At 42.0% G+C, this 17,829-nt stretch overlaps 1 protein-coding gene across 1 annotated transcript; it reads right to left on the bottom strand.

Moving 5' to 3' along the window:
• Window positions 1-139: 139 nt before the first annotated feature.
• nr1h5 (nuclear receptor subfamily 1, group H, member 5) lies at window positions 140-10,789 on the bottom strand. Its single transcript, XM_034696299.1, has 10 exons — window positions 10,693-10,789; window positions 4,349-4,747; window positions 4,108-4,248; window positions 3,857-3,981; window positions 2,430-2,528; window positions 2,254-2,347; window positions 1,400-1,516; window positions 1,205-1,294; window positions 982-1,095; window positions 140-678 (listed from the first exon to the last, which is right to left on the bottom strand). Exons 1-10 carry the CDS (start codon window positions 10,787-10,789, stop codon window positions 476-478), a joined length of 1,479 nt encoding a protein of 492 aa, XP_034552190.1. The 3' UTR covers window positions 140-475.
• Window positions 10,790-17,829: the final 7,040 nt, after the last annotated feature.

Below are 17,829 nucleotides of genomic sequence, written 5' to 3'. Positions count from 1 at the left end.
TGTTGTCTGTAGTTAATTAATATTTGAATGATTCACAGGTTACAAGGCAGACTATCAGCTGTTGTGTTCTCTAACAGGAAGAGAGGAAAGAAAATCTCATTTCACCTTGTTAAAAGTTTGCATTTTTTAATGTATCGATACAAAGCATATTTGAAACCTCTCTTAGTTTACATCTTAGTTGTTTACAACAGTTACAAAAATTTACCATGACATTTCTTTTTTTTTCAAACAAACTAAAAAAGTTTATTTTCACATTAAAATTACATCAAAAGCTAAAATTCAACACTGACTGCAGGACTGAATGAACTGAAGTCAGAATTTGTGGGTCAGTACATCATTACCAGGTAAAAAAAAAAAAGAACCACCTTTGTACAACTTCTCAGCTCACTCAGGACCCACACGTCTTCACATTTACACATGAAACTCCCCAGAGATGATTGTGCTGGTTTTCTCCACTTCTTTCATGTCCTCTCTGTCAGAGTCCAGACTGCTGTCTCATCAGAAGGAGGTAGTTGTGACGAAGGGTTCGTAGCTCCGTCAGTCTGCCCAGCAGACGGCCAAAACGCTGTGGTCCCCCTCGTGCAGCTCCAGACTGGGCCCCACACAGTCTGGACAGCAGATCCAGGATCAGTTCTTGCATTTTCTCAACACAGCTGGCTGCATGCAAGGATGCACGGTCTGCAGGACGGGGACAAAGAAACAGGCTACAAATCATTCCTGGGTTTTTATGTGCAAATATACGACTTTGAATCCTCCTGTTATTGAGCATGAAGCACCAAAGTCAATTTCAGTCTTGATAAATCTGAAGTCTGACTGAGTGAATCACTTGGAGGTGTTATTCCTCTATCACATCCTGCTGAACAGCTTCTGATATGTCAAATTGATTATTTACAGTTGAATATAGTGTCTGTGTGATTTGGTCAGCTGATTGGATTTTATCAGAACAAACATCCACCACTTAAAGATCCCAGGTTGTCTCACCTGAGCAGAGCAGAGCTGTGGCTGTGAGCAGCGTGTATTCAGACTCCGTGACCCGCAGCGTCGCCATGCTGTGGAAGAAGCTGAGCACAGGGCCGAAGAGATCCTCACTTCCTCCTGCTCACACCAGAAAAGCTTTAATTTATTTGAAATAAATTGCCTTAACAAGCCGTTATAAACTGTCACATGTTATTTAGTTCTGCTGAAGGTAAGTGTCTGGATTCACCTGAGTTGACCGGCGTCCGACTGTGCAGGTTTTCTTTTGACTCCACATTTCTCATCCAGTTGTGTGTTGACATACTAAAAAGCTGCAGGGCTGATAACAGAGAGAAAAACAGATATTCACAGAGTAATTAGCACAAAGACTAGCTCTCTTGAATGCAAGCATGAATCTTAAAAGCACATCTGTTGGTGTGCTCACCTGGACTGGGGCTTGTTGGATTGTGAGAGAACTGCTGAGCAGAGAGCAGGAACATGACCTCCAGAGAGGAGATGGACAGCAGAGAGCTCTGGTCTGAGAAATCCAGGAGGTCAAAACCTGAGGTGGGCAACATTATTTGTCTTTATATAAAGTGACTTAACCGGTGTTTCTCTATCTAAAATGAAAAATTATTAAATATTGGCACTGAAAGTTTGGAAAGGGACAAAAAAGAAGAAGATAAGTGTTACATTCCTTATGCCACTTTAAGGACATCCACTAAGAGGTGATGTCACTATTTGAGCAAATCTCGTTTGGATCTCGTTTAGTTCTCATGTGATTTTCAGAGCTGCCAGTGACTTCATCCTGAGATTACTCTAACACACTTTTACCTCTCGAAATTGAAACATTGCTCCTGTTTAGTATTAGCTTCAAACATTTGAACTTCATGTTTGTATGTAAAATATAAAAAAAGCTTCAAGACCTAGAAGGAGAAAGCCAACAGTTAAATGTTCTCTTGAGAAAAGATCTTTTTTCTTTTGTACCAAAGCCAGAAGTATGTTGTTTCCAAATTTCAAAATCTCATTAACGGTTCTTAGCATGCCATAATTTGCTAATCAGCGCTGAAAATGTGATCAAGCTAAGGCTGATTTGGATGTTAATTATGAAATATTTTTTCATAAACTGAAATACTTTCAAATTTCATTTTGACTTTATGATATGGTCAGATTTAATATATGTGGATAGAGAACTTGTTTGCTAATAGTTTGGATATGTCAGTCATTGAAATCAAAATCTTGGGAATATCATGAAACAGATCCTAAATTGAAAAAGCCACACATTCCTGTCCGTGTTACCTGGCACTGTCCGGGCAAACTGCAGCAGTCTTTGCAGGTTTGGAGATAAAACCTCAGACAGGCTCTCCCCGTCTTCTGTGCATGGCCACTCAAACTGAGCAGATGAAGACAAGCAGTCATGAAAGCTAGAAACATATTTATATCGCTGTGTTAATGAAAAGTACACTGTGACGTACCCTGCAGTGGCTGCTGTCCTGAGCTCTGTACTGTCTGTGAGCATCCACCATCCTGTCCACTGTGTACCTCTGTTCTCGAGTTAGACTGGCAGACAGAGCCTGGAGGTGACAGAAATCAACACAACACAAAGTTAAACTAGAAACATAATAAACATTATATTCAGTCAATCAATCAAATAATCAAAAAATCAATCAAAACATCAATCAATCAATCAATCAATCAATCAATCAATCAATCAATCAATCAATCAATCAATCAATCAATCAATCAATCAATCTTTATTTTATAGTGCCAAATCACAACAAATATTATCTCAAGACTCTTTCCAAACAGAGCAGGTCTAGACCGTACTCTATGTTCTGTTATTAACAAGACCCAACATCAAGACAGGATAAGATCCAGTCCCTTCTTACAGACAGGACTCAGTCTGATCTCATCTTAATCCACCATGAACAGAGCACTTTGCAGCATTTAGCAAGTTACAGTGGCAAGGACAAACTTTTTTTAACAGGCAGAAACCTCCAGCAGGACCAGACTCATGTTAGACACACATCTGCTGAGACCGCGTTGGGGTTGTACAATGTTGTACATTAAACCTATCACATGTCACAAACATAAAGAGTGCACTGAGTTGAAGGTTTCTCTTAAGACTTTCCCCACCTGAGGGGGAAGAGGTGTCACTTGTCTTAAACATGCATCCATTCATTATCTCTACCTAAGTCTCCAGCCTCTCACAAGGCTAAAACATAGACAGACAACCAGACACACTCACACCTGCAGGCAATCTAGAGTCACTATTTAACTCTATGAGCATGTCTTTGTACTGTGGGAGGAAGCTGAGGTACCCACAGAGAACACACACATGCACCGGAAGAACCTGCAAACTCTGCACAGAAAGGTCGCAGCACAGTCCCTGTGCACTTCAGTCATGGATGTCTGTGCTTACCAGTCACTGTATGTTTTGTGACTGTAAACGGATCATAATGATGAAAATCAGGTTGCAGCTTGCTGTCCACATTTATTCCGGTTGAAAGAGGTGTTGATTCCATTAAAAAAGGTTACATTGATGAGACATTGACCTGGAAGGTTGAATCTCTGAATATACTCCCAGTAATTGGAGACCAAATTGGATGAAAAACATTAGTGAGATCTCACAAAAGTTCCTCAGGATCAACCTAAAAATAAGTTTTTCCTCCATGTCCCTTCAGGGGCTCCTAAGATTACAAAGACATTTCAACCAAACTCAAACCCTTAAGGATCAATCCTCTGGGGAACATGAATATCAGTGCAAAATAGTATTTCTAAGATTAAAAACAGACCAACACTGCAAATGCTAAGTCCATGCCGCTATAGCTTTTAGGAAAACTGCCATCTTCTCCATCCAACCATCCAAACAATCCAAACAGTCAGTCTTTCTGTCTCATACCTGTCCAGGTAGTCTGCTGGTAGAGCTGACCCTCCTGCTGTCTGTGTTCTCCTCCTCCTCCTGCCCTCTGCCTTTTCCTCCCTTTCTTAGTCGTTTGGACTGACACTGCACCTCCGTCAGAAGGCCTGAGAACACAAGTATGCATTTTCAGACTCACACCAATCCAGTCAAATTTGTTAAATGCAATTTTTTTATATCATGACACAACGCTGAAAATGTTCTGTAATAAAGGTAAAGAAAGGAGGACTTACACTCAGCCAGCATTCCCACAGCGCGGCACTTCCTCAGCCTGCAGTCTTGGCACTTCCTCCTCATGTACATGTCCATCTCACACCCACCTCCACTTTTACAGTGATACACCGCCTTCTTAGTTACACTACGTCTGAAGAAACCTACAGCATCCAGCGAGAGAAGAAGGGGCGAGGGCAGACTGAATTAGAGCCTTGGAGAAAATAACATAAAAAGGTGATAAGACTGAAAGAAGAGAAATACCTTTGCACCCCTCACAGGTGAGAGCGTTGTAGTGATACCCTGATGCCTTATCCCCACACACCACACACAGCTCATCCTGACCTCTGCCCTTCCCTCCCAACCCCACCCGAGTCCTCCGCCCCAGAGGCAGCCCTGCCACCCCGAGTCCCTGAACCAGACCCCCACAGTGGGGATCTGGGCTGGGGTCACAGGGGGCCTCCAGGCAGTGAGGGCTGTAGAGGTACTGAGGATGGCAGGGCTGTGAAGATGAAGAGCAGGAGGAGGGAGAGGAGGTGGAGGAAGGGGGAGAGCCATAGAGAGGGAAGGGCAGGTTGGCAGGGTTGTACTGTTGTTGGCTGTAAGGGAGCAGCTGGAGGTCCGGGTCTTGCAGGGGGTAGCCCAGAGGGTCTGCCAGCATGTCTGAAACGGAAACAGATAAAAGTGAAGGGACAAACTCCACTTTGAGTCCAATCAGAGTCAGAGGAAGTTTGTTGACTGGGTACACCTGCATCAAAGACCACTTCAGTGTGGATATTAAATATTGGGTCCCCTTTCATGATGATTTGGCTGTTCTTTGTGTTTTCATGGTAGCTTCTAAGAGGTCTAATTCTTTCTTTGTTGATGTAAAGCGCTTTGAAATGCCTCTTTGTTTGAATTGTGCTCCATACATAAAGCTGCCTCGCCTTGCCTTGAGATTTGTGATCTGATTAGTTTTTCCTGACGAAACTTCCTGGAAAATAACACAGATGGAAACTTTGGACAGGGATGCAGGCAGGGTTATTTTTAGGTCTGACATTTTCAGACCAAGAGCAGGGAAAGAGAGATTTAATCTACTTTAAAAACTTCAAGGAATGGTCAATAATTATTTCACTTCAAGGAGAGAGAGTTCAATAACGTCCTTTTAATTCTTAAAGATTGATCATGGGCTCTTTTAGGCTTTTATTGAGAGGACAGGACAGGACAGCGGTTGAATTCAGAAACAGCGAGGAGAGGGTGAGAAATGACATGAGACAGGGGGTCACAGAGCCTCTGAACATTTAACCACCAGCTACACCAGCAACCTAATCACTAGGATCCTGGCTCTGACTCTGAGGCTGCTTTGATCATTTTTTGGGTTATACTGTTTCTGCAGAGCATGACCAGAGTCTTAATTTCTATGTCAACATAGGTGCATTGATATGCACGCCTGTATTCTGGCTATGATGGTTTTGAAGTATCTCTGTTATGTGATGTGCATGGAAACATTTTACCCTGGTTCAGAGAAACCAAGATAAGCCCTTATTCTTGTTATAAAACAACCTGGATGTTCCTGCAATCTTACCAAGTGTATTAGTCTAATTTCCAAGCACAGATGTTTATATCAGAGCTCCAGAAAGCATGTGTTGTTTCTGAAAATGAAGGTAAATTCTATCAGGGATAAAAGGTCTTTCTTCATACATTTCTTCACCTGTGGTGTCTCACGGAGAGATATCGCAGGTCTTTTCTTCCTGCAGTGGTCAGACTATATAACCAATAATATATATATATATATATATGTTGTAGATATGCTTATTCTTTACCTCTTTAATTTTAATTTTAATGGCTAATAACTTTTTAATAATTGTTCTTTATAGGCTCTTGTTTGCTTTATCTTTTTTTTTTGCACTGTCTACTTTGCTACTGTGACACTTGAATTTCCCTGTTGTGGGACGAGTAAAGGACTCTCTTATCTTATCCTATCTTATTCATAAATCCTGATTAGAAACAGAATGATCCAACGTTTCACAAACACTTTTGAATATTAGACTGATTTTCAGGGAGAAAACTCTGAATGAGGATGACCACTTGTGAAAATACAAATTTCGAGCATCATCTTAGAAAGTCAAAGTGCGTCACAGGATGGTGGTCTACGTGTTTGCACTGCCTTTATGGCTCTTCAGGGGATACAATAAAGAGCTGCGAATGAGATCCTGTGAACTTGTTCTGACTGCAGACACCGGATGCAGCTGAGTTCTTCAAGAGTCATTGTGAATGTTTTGATCCCTTTTCTGGACACTTCAGGATGTACTGTCTGTTCAGTGTTGTGACGGACTGACATGTCTTTGACGATGGGTCGGCAGTTTGTGTTTTCTAAGTCCAGTGTCCTTTGAGAAAACATGTGTGACCACTGGCAGCTTCTTAAAGCGCAGCTGGACCAGAACAACTGGGACCACTGTGGGATCTGTCATTAACTGATAAAACAGGGAGCCCACCCAACTCCTGGAGAAGGGAAGTGAAAGAGTAACACATGTTGTTTGAAGATGAGGGTTCATATTTTATCAATCTGGTGCTGTGAATAGTTTATGTTCAAACTGCGGCTGGAGTTTGCCTTCAAGCTTTGGCAGAAAAAACAATCATCCTTGCAGCTCAGTGGGGTTGCTTAAAGGGTTCTCTGCCTGCTAGCTTGGCTGAGCTGTAACACTTAAAAAAGGGAAACAGCAAGTCTGGCTCCCAAAGAGGAAAAAAATAATCTGCAACCCAGCACTTCTAAAGCTCACTATTTAAATCCCACTAAACAAGTGACTTTGAAGCACAGCAATTAGCGGAGACAAGTCAAGGCGTAGCTCCGTGTAAAACCACAACTTGTGGTATGGGTTTAAAAGATTATATGTTGTGTTAATGGGGGCGGTTTGGAGGTGGTGTTGGAGGATTTTGTTCCTTCAGACAGAGCAGGGCTAGCTGTTTCCTCCTGCTTACAGACAAATCTGCAAATTGCTGAGTTATCATTTGTTACTCCTGCCAATCAAACACAATTCAGTCTGTCTTCATTCAGCTTAGGTCGATCACAAATGTATGGGCCAATATCTAATATGAGGCACTTTGTAATATGAAGACTACTACAACACTGAGCATTGGACTGGTTCAGCAGGGGTCATGTTAATGTGGTTGTTTGCTCAGCAGTGAGACTGAGGTTGGAAGGAAGGAGAGATTGGATCTGTTCCTCTTACACTTACAGGCTCTGTAACGTCAGCCTAAAGGCAATAGCTCATTTTCAGGGGGCAGTGTTTGAGGATATGAAATCTATAGGAGCATCGTTGAGGCACTGTCAACAAGATGGCTGTAACATGGACAGTTCTGAATTTGCATCAGTATTTATCAAACTAGAGGCTGGTTTAACTTGCACACAAATAAAAATGTTAGCCACTGAAACACATCATACCAAACCATCAGTGTTCAAAGTCGAACTGAAATCCAAATAAACTGTTAGTTGATAATTGACTAGCCAAGCAGTATTCCACTACGTCATATTTATGTTGCTCTGATTGGTTGTTGTGTTCAGAGCAGAGGCGTAGGTGAATGTTCTTGACTGGGGTGGCCCAGCTGGCCCCAATGATTTATGCAGGGGTGGCATGAAGTATGGTGGCATTAAATAATCTCAACTTAATTCTTTAAGGACGAGAAAAAAAGATGAATGATTAGGAGTCAAAATTCACACTACTACTAGCAACCTAGCATCAACCCCCTGTGTTGAAAAATTAAGCCAATGCAGGAGTTCCTCAGGTGTCCACTAGAGGCTAGCTCTCAAAGCCAATGACTCCCCCTTCAAACCCATATTAAAAAGCCAATTTTTCCAGCACAATTTAACATGTTTACAACCTGATACAAAATGTTTTATGTATGAACAGCTTATTTCCTCATTAATAACCACTATATAGTGGGAGAATTTTTTTTAAACTCAATCTTCTTGGTTGAGATACATTTGCATAATGGGCGCATGGTTGATCGAAAGTTAGATTGAGTCAGTATTTCCAACATGGCGACCACCATGGCTCAATCGTTTGTCTTTAACAAGCAGTGATCTCCGACGGCAAGAATTGAAGCCAATGTGGAAGAGTTACAAACTGCAGTTCATTGAGTGTCCACTTGAGGCTGGTTCCAGAAGTACTGGAAACCACATACACACAAATTCAAAAAAGACGATATTTACAGCAGAAATAAACATGTTTACAGCCTGGTACAAAAGATGAGTGTCGTCTGATAGCTAATTTTTCGATCGGCACACACTGTACGGGGGGTGAATTTTTTCAGAATGCGGCAAGTTCCAAGATATTGAGATTACGAGTTTTCCATTATGAGAGGCACAGCTGACTTAATTGACAGGCGGGTAAACTGTGGCTGTTGGCTAGGAGGCTCAAAGCCCGCCTCTTTACGTCACAATCGCTCGACAGCAGCAATGTTGAGTTCAGCATTTCCAATATGGCCACCTCCGCCGATTGGCCTCAAAACAGCATTTCAGAAACAGATGGGTGACGTCACGGATACTACGTCCATTTATTATACAGTCTATGGTCTTCATATCTCCTCATAAACCCATGGATGATCTCACTGAGACTGGGTCAATGTTTATGCAATGTGTGGTTGCAACACAGCCCAAATAATCATTAAGTCTAAGTCACAAATAGCCAATCATAGTATGGGATTTTGGGGTAGCACCATTGGGTGGCCAATTAGATTACAAGAAGAGCCCAGGCCACCCCTGATCCCTCCAGTATCATTTATTTTTAGGCCCACTGATTGAAAAAAATTAAGTTTATATTGGTGCTGTGATTCAGCCCTGAGTCTTTATGTGAAGCCATGCTAACCCTTATCTCTTGGCTTGTCTTGTGGTTTCTTTACATGTGTAATGCATCAATATTGTGATCTTTCTGTCTGCAGAAAAGCAATGAGCATAAAAAGTTCTGCCTTAAAGGTAAGAGCAGGCCTTTTATTATTAATCAATCATCTCCAGCCTCAAATTATGATGACTGATAATTACTTCTAAAATCTAATGAATTCCTTTCAACATCATTTTTTCAGTTGGTTGGAAGTTGTAATGATGGTAGATTTAAAGGACGGGTGCGATTAGAAGATGAACATCCGTCTAATCAAATAAAGAATGACTTTGTCAACAGAATCGTTCATTTAAAGGGCAGCAATTAATCTGGTCTCACTTTGTCCTTTTGTATCTCTTCAGTCCTCTCTCCAGATGTTTCCTGTCTCTATCAGACCGTGTGGTGATGGTATTAGGGGGGTCCTTATTTTCTCAGTTTGTGACAGGGCTGTGATTCACTCTGTTTGTAAACCATGTGAACACTGTCTAAACACTCCTCAGCCTCCTTTCCATCCCACGCATGACAGGGAGCCAAACAACACCAGCATACTGCCCTCCATAGCTCCCCCTTTAACCCCGGCTTCTTCGGGCAGGAGGGGAGACAACAAGGGGAATATGTTGATGATATTAGTGGTATAAATAGATCCTCCGATGCAAACTCTGCCAGCTGAACATCCTCAAGAAGAATATTTTTAATGTCATGGGATCATTACATGAGGTAAACAAATGTTTGGTGCCTTTCATTCATCAACTGAGAGATGAGGCCGTGTCAGATGTAGTCATGTCCCTGTTGTATAACTACATGATGTATTATTGATCTGATTAACTAAGAATTTTGGTCGAATCGTTTGTTATCATACGATAGCAGGGAAATTAACGATTACCCCACGTTTAGCAGCCTCACTCAGTCATGTCACAGACGTTTGTAAGCCTATTACATACACATACATATTGGCAGTATTTCTTAAAGCTTCCATTGAACTAAATGAATCAGTCAATCTGCTGACAAGTTGAAAAACGACTGCTCACTTTTCCAAATGAGCGTAGACATCAAAGTGTTCACTTATAGTGAGTAGAAACAGGGATAGAAGTGAGAGTGATCTGGACAGGACTGAGGTCACAGGAGGGAGGCCTTTTTACAAGACGGTCTGTCTATTTTTCTGTGTCTTATTAAAGGGTCAATTCACACCAATAAAACTCATAGAAAACAAACCAACACTATAACAATGTTTTTGTATATCATGTAGATCATTTGGGTTTTAGCTTGCTCTGAGTGTTTTCATATTAACTGAGCTCTCCAGGTGTGAACAGTCCCTGACAAATGACCGACTGTCCGTGCCGTGGTTAAAGGCACTGTTGGGAGTTTTTCACTCTTTTTGGAATAGTCTCACTCTTATAAAGATGCCTCCTCATGACCAATATCATAAAATGAAACTATCAGCCACGTATTATACACATTTTTTGTGCCTGTGTTGGGTCGGATTATGCGTGACAAAAGCAGAGTTTCGTCACTCACCCTGAAGTGTCTTTGTCAAAAACTCTGCAGGTAAAGTTTGGCAAATATTCTCTTTCTCAGCTGAACTTCAAAACTCAACTTCAGCAATGATTTAAAGGCTGAATGTGCAGCAACACATGTCAATAAGATGAGATGGCACAAAACCGGTTTAAGAGAGGCAAAAGAAGTAGAAGAAGTAGAAGGCCAAGTAGCAGAGGCAGAAGGAGCAGTAGAGACAGTCGTGTGTGTCTGTGGACTCACCATAGTACTGGAGCTGCTCTGAGGAGCAGTACCCATCCGAGGAGGAGAGAAACCCTCCTGCTGAAAAGCTCATCTCCCACTCAGTCCACTCTCTCATCTGGACAGAAGATCGTCTCTCTAGCTCCTAATACCGGATCCTTCTTCACGTACACACATGCAAAGACATAAACACACACATAGAGACCATCACTCGGAGGATTCAAACAGATATGAAGGATCTGGGAAGTGTGGAGACATTCCGTAATCCCCAGGATGCACCCAGGTCTCTTAGCTGTCCAGGCTGATGTCCCAGCCTATTTTTAAAAAGTAGAGAGTGAGAGCGCAGCTGAGGCTCTTGGTTAATGGTGGATGAAGTGCTGGAGGAGGTCTCAACCAATCCCAAAGGGGGAAAGACGAAAGGGAAAGCAGGGACACCCAGGAAGCACGGGGATGGGACTGTGGTCCAAACAGCTGGACCTGGACTGGACTTCACAGATCAGAAGAGAGAGAGGGTAGATTGAGGGAGGGAAAGATGGAGACTTCAACCCTCATGGGCAGATTGAGTGACACTCGTAATGTGTTTGTATGTGTGTGTGTTGGGATTTGGAATGAGTGGACTGGTTTCAGAGTGTAACAGCTGGACTGGGTAAAATAAATAATAAGTTTTATTAAATCTGACGAGTCAAATAACATACTCTCCATCATCAAAGCACCTGTGAGGATTTATAACTGATTATGAAACAGACTAAAATTAATGCTAATGTCTCTTTACGACATTGTATAATATATATTTCTATATTATCACCAGGCTGCGTTAAATACTTGATTCTGATTGGTCAAAACCTCAGAGCCACAGTGATTAATTCTCAACAGTAAAAGCGATGCCAGGGAGAATCTGCTCATCTTATCAAATCAATTTGTGGAAAGTAGTCCGACACATTTCAGCTCTGCCTGTTGACTCTGTGGCAAAAATGTTAGGGAGTCAGAAAATAATAAAAGTTAGCGGGCAAAGATGTGATGGTATCCTGAGACTGTTCTTGTTGCTTTAGAAGTAATTCAGTGAAATCCCCTTTAAATCAGTATTTTGTGTGAACTCCTTCATGTCTAAGTTGTTAGGGATAAGACATCACTGCATCGAATCAGGGTCCGGCTCACCCTGTCAGGATTCCAGTTGGCATAACCATCCGTTCACTATACATCGTCCCTCACTTGTTACTATTAATGCTTGAAAACAGCTGCGGGTGAGGGAGGTGTCAGATGAAGAGGTCAACTGAGCGCTGCAGAAAACGCTGACTACACTGAAACAAAACAAAATCAGATTTTTCCCCAGGGTGCGCCAACATTAAACCTGAAGTTCTTCGTAGCAGCTTCAAATCAAGATCAAGTGAGCACCTTATGGAGTTAATGCTGCTTTTGACATTGATAGCATTTCAAATTAACTTGAAACGAACCCAATGACTTGATTTGAGCTATTTACCGGACTTAACGTGTGTGAGCTGTGTGAGTGTGCTCTGTGTTCATGTCTGTCCATGTTTGTCCTTCAAGCCCTGGGAGTGTGTTTACTCTGCCTTTTGTTTACCGCTCTTCTGTTTGTGCTGCAGTTAATATTGGACAGCAGTTAGATTTAAGGGACTCTGAGACCTCCGCCTCCCCCACAGACAGTTAACCAAAGCGGGTCAGAGCAAAAGGAGTCGAGGCCTGAGCCACCCCGAGGAGACAGAAAGAGTGACCTCCACACTGGCCTGTAAATCTCTGAGCAGCGCTGTTTGACATGCAGCATGCTTACTGAGGATTAACGGCGTCCTCCCACCCGCATATCATCCCCTCTCACTGGTTCATTATGAGAACCAGGACTGACTCAGAGAGTTAGAGAGAAGCCAATCACGCTCTCTGACACGGCAGCCTTCAGTGGAGAGATCACAATCGATCTCAGTGACAAATAGCAGAGGAATTCTGCTGCTGGTACTCGGTGTCTCTCCTTTGAAGATGATGTCCAAAGGGTAAATTTGTACACAGTGCGACAAGATAAACAGTACTAGAGGGACCGTACTAAAAGAGCAAATAAATAAAACCACATGTCTGAAAACCGACTGTAAGTTTTGTTGTGATACTGTCTTCTACAAACTTCTAACTTTTGCATGACAGACGTAGGATTCATAAAGTGAAATATCACATATTTAAAACATGTTGTACCTAAATCACAGGACAATTAAACAATGAAAAACCAATCAAACTATAAAATATTAGAAAGCTAGCAGAAAGGTAAAAAGATGGCAGTTGCGACTCAGAGGTAGAGTGGGTCATCTCTCAGTTAGAAGGTTGGTGGTTTGATCCTAGCTCCAGCTGAAGTTTGAGTGTCCTTGGGCAAGACACTAAACCCCAGCTTGCTCCTGAAGGCACAGCCACGGGCGTGCTAATGTGTGAGATTGTTGAATTACTGCTGATTAGGGCAGGCCAACACTTAGCATAACAGCATCAGTGTGTGAATGTATTTGTGAAAGGGTGACTGTGACATGTACTGTAACAGTGTGAAAGCTCTGAGTGGTCAGATCTGAGTGTAAGTGAAGTCCATTCACTGTTTACCTTTATTTTGAAAAAAGGGAAAAAATAACCGAGAGGCACAAAGTCCAACTTTAATAAACAGAAGAAGGATTTCAAAACTACAGACTTTATTTTATGGTTTTGAGATTATGTGAATGTCTCTTTGGACTTAGCTCTAATGAGCAGTTAGTCTTGTTTAAGGTTATATTGTATATACTTACACAATATTTTTGTCGTTATGGACAAGGACTCCGTTTTTGCTGTCATAATGATTTCCATGTAGATTAGCATGTTAGCATGCCAACATTTTCTAGCCAGTAGTTCTCACTAAGTGCGAATTTAACTTATGATAGTTTAAAGAGTTTTCATGTAAAAGTAACTAAAGCAAAAAATTGGAGAAAATATAACTCTGACGTAATGTAAGTGTAAACCAAAGTCAATCGCGGTCAACCTCTGAAAATATATATTTTTTAATTCCAAACTTTGTCACCCTGTCAGGTAGATGATTAGATTGTGTTTGAGTGAAAACTATGACCTGAGTTTGGCACATAAGTAAATGTCAAATCACCAAAGTCATGGAGATATAACTGCTGGAGACCATGGACAATACAACCAAATCTAAAATAAATATGTAATAATAATAGTCATTGCTGTACTTCGCATTAAGTCCAAAACATCCCCTTCATTCTGGCAGTGTGCAAAACATTTAGATATTACCAAAGTTTGCAGGATTTTTTACCAGCATTGCTAAAAATTGAGCTGCAAATGAGTCAATTTTAGCTCACTTTGTCAACATAAGAAAACTACCAGGCTACCTGGATAAATCTGTTGTTTCTTTCACACTTTAAAGCTCCTGTAAGGAACTTTTAGTTTATGTTATTTTATAGCGCCCCCTGTGGACGGGGCAGGATGATTTATTTCTTGGCTGATCTTGACTTGTAGCTGAGTTGTAATCATTTCTCTATGTCAAATATGCAACTCAATATAAATCTTGGGTGTGGGTGATTTTTAAAAGGCTGTTTCTGCAGCATGTTGTAAGTCACCTCGTCTGACACCTACCCTCATCAGGGGTGACAGGCATATTAAAAAAAACTACATAGAGACAATAAATCTTATTTCTGATGGTTTGTTGTTCTTGTAGGTCATTTAGAGACATCAGCATCAATTCCAGTCTGTTTCATAACCAGTTAAAAAAATCCTCACAGGAGCTTTAATGTGTTGATTTTGGATTTCAGAAAGATCCTCAACAGGTTCAACTTTAACTTTAACTAAATTCTGTTGCACTGAATCATACGACCAAAGTAAGGGGCATGAGTATTATCATCAATGCAAAGTGAGGTGTGTTAGATATGTGATAGATTTTGGTAAGTTCTGGTATTGCATGAATCATTTGTTACAAAAGAAAGGTGGTCTAGTGTAATTTCTGTTGTGAACATCATGTCACATTCTAACATATGGGGTAAAAACAGCCCTCATCCAATCCTCAAACTGTCTCTGACCTCCGAGGAGCGGATGTAGAGTAGAGCAGAGGCAGCGGTGCCTGGAGTGACACTAAATGATGGAGACAGTGACTGGAAGCGTGCAAATGTCACCATGGATCTTCTGGAGGTGTCACACAGTTGGATGGATTGTTGGACACACACTGGAAGACCTGACTCTAAGGGCTCACCCCATGGGAGAAGAGTGTCACGAAAGAAGAAGAGGAGGAGGAGGAGGAGGGTCAGACTTTTGAGGCACGTTCACATCAAACATGGCTATTTGTCTGCTCAGAAAAGGAAGCATCCTCAGCACCAAGCTGAACATGTGTGCACAGAAAAGCACAGAGTTTGAGGAGATGATCTCGAGAGAGGCAGAGCAAACATGTCAAGCTTCCCTCTGTGGTACAGATTGTGAAAAATAAAGTGATGGTATGTTCAAACCCTTAAACTCATCAGTCTTGAATCACTCACACTACAAGTCTTAAGATAAATTCAGCACATCATAAATCCTGTTCCAGACTTCCTACCAACGAGGCCGGCCCGTCTCTTTATCAGAGAGCTGCTTCAGCTCGATAATGACTTGGATTGTTTACTGATCCCTGCTGGGAACTAAAACGTACATTAACATGGCCTCAGTAATCTGGACTAAAGTCTATAGCTTGTGTTTGAGCATGTTTAAACCAGTGTGTTTTGAGGTTTATGACGAGGAATGCCAAATTTGAAAGAGTAGTTAGATCTGCTCAAAGTATTTCATACCATGCCCTGTATTCTGCACAGGGTTCTGAGAAACTGGACTATCCTGTATGGGTTATGAACTGTAGTATGCTGGATAACAATGTAGCATGTACAATCTGAGAATTGAAATAATACTTGTAATCCAAATCAGGTGGTGTGAATTGCTGGAAAACCTAAGCTGTGGACCAGTAAATGCTCAAATTCACGCCAGCAGGCAAAAACGGAGCACAAGACACATTTGTGCGTAAACCTCTGCAGAGACAGTTTCACAAGTCGAGAACACACACAGACACAGATCTTCAGGTGAAAAGTGACAAACTGGCTAACACTGTTTTAAAAATGATCACATTTTATGTTTTAGATGTTAGTAAGGGCAGAAGTTGTGGACTCACCACTGACGATTCTGTGCAGAGCGTCCAGAGGTCCTCTCAAATCGTCCAACTTTTTGTAATGTTGGCTTCAGCCCAGCCTCCGTCCCAAACTTTTAAATACACACATACACACACACACAGAGTAAACAGAGAGAGATGAGACAGTTGCTGCTGATGTGTGTTTGAGCTGGACGTGCGGGAACCTGACCAAAGATCTTTTTTTTTCCTGTCAATGTTTTCTTCCTGGACAAAAAACTGTGAAAGGCAAAGGACGTGATTCTCAGTGGATTTGTGGGAAGACATGAGAAACTGTGTCACCATGCAAGTCAACATTATAACATTTCAAATATAACAACTTTAATATCAACATTTACACCACTGGCCTTAAAGGAATTGAACTTGCAACCTCTGAAATCACAGAGCCCCTCTCCCAGCCCTGTTTGTCGGACTCCTCTCATTAAGAAATTCCCAGTATGGAGTGTTTATAAACAGCTTCTTGTTCCTCCTGGTGATGGATTGATTCTCCCTATCACTGGCTCTTCCTGCTAACTCCCCAGCCTGCTTTACAAACTCTCTGCCACTGTTTCACAACCCCACACACTCTCACAAACACAGACACACACACTAACTCTCTGTGCTGACCCTGCATCCTCTGTGTGTGGGCCCTTACAGTTTTGAGTGTGTGTGAGATGTGATTGCATTATGTTTAATAGTGAGGTAAAGCGTGTGTGCGTGGGTGTTACAAGGGAGGAGGGTGCAGCTCAGAGGCCAGTGTGATCTGCTAATGAAGAAAAACAACATGGCTGTCAAGGCCTCCCGGGAGCAGGTCAAACACAGTCACTGGGGGGTGCAGGGTCAGCAAAGGCAGAGGGTCCAAGGTCAACACCAAGGCCAAGAGCAGGCCTTGACCTCAGCTGGACTGACAGAGTGGGAGGAGAAGAGAGTGAACTGTAAGAGAGGAAGAGTTATACACAGTTGATCTTTGCAAGAAGAGCAGTTTTAAAATAAATTCATGCATTTTAAAAGGCATACAGATTATAGCACATTAGAATAAAACAAGTCAACATGTCAGGAATTAAATCAAACTTTCAGAGCTAGTGCCATGGCATCAGGGGCGTGTCCCGACTTTTTTGACCAGGGTGGCCACACTGCTGACATATGCAGGGGTGGCATGAAGTATGTGCACACTTGCACACCCATACACACACACATATGGAGGGTTATGCCAACTAGAATCGTGACCAGGTGAGCAGTACTCTGACGAGAAGTGCCCGTACATGAACTCTTGACAGATGATTTGCAGGAGTTTGCTTGCAATGTTGGACTGATTTCTCTCTCACGCACCTGTCCAAATGAAATAGATAGTCGAGTATATCATTACAATTTAAAGAACTGTGCAGTTATGTAGCTCTAGCGAAAGTTCAGACAGGAAGACTATGAAGCAACCACAGCAGTTGTTTAACTCTCTTCTCCCTCGTTCAATAGCTCACCCGCTTCCAGCTGCATGCTCCGGAGCTGACATTGGTTAATCAGCAGTGGCTGTCATCCAATAGCTCAGTGGCACGCCCTCATCGTCAGCCTATCAACTTTCTGCTGTCTTTTTAATTGTCTCTCTCTCCAGCTAGTTCCTTCTTACATTTATGGTGCGCACCCCTCCACCTCCCCATCTCAACCTGGTCTCTGCAAAGTCTTCAATTCCTAGAATTCATCAACCACCACCACCAGAGTCTGGACTCTAGGGGGATTTCTTCTGCTGCCAAATTCACATATCCTATGCTCACAAAATTATCCCCATTGAGTCCTTACGCCAAAGATTTCTGTCAAGTTTCATTATTCATTAAGTTGTAATATATAACATTTAATCTTCAAACTGTGTCTCTCCTGGTTGAAATGGCTCAGTGGTAGAGTTGGTTGTCTATCAGTTGGAAGGTAAGATGTTCGATCCCAGGCCGTCCACATACCGAAGTGTCCTTGGGTAAGAGACTTAACCCCAAACTGTCCTCGGTGGCTGTGCCAGCAATGTGTGAATAGGA

The sequence above is a fragment of the Notolabrus celidotus genome, chromosome 11, assembly GCF_009762535.1.
Source record: "Notolabrus celidotus isolate fNotCel1 chromosome 11, fNotCel1.pri, whole genome shotgun sequence".
In the NCBI taxonomy this organism is placed as follows: domain Eukaryota; kingdom Metazoa; phylum Chordata; class Actinopteri; order Labriformes; family Labridae; genus Notolabrus; species Notolabrus celidotus.
This window is presented reverse-complemented; position numbering and strand designations above follow the sequence as displayed.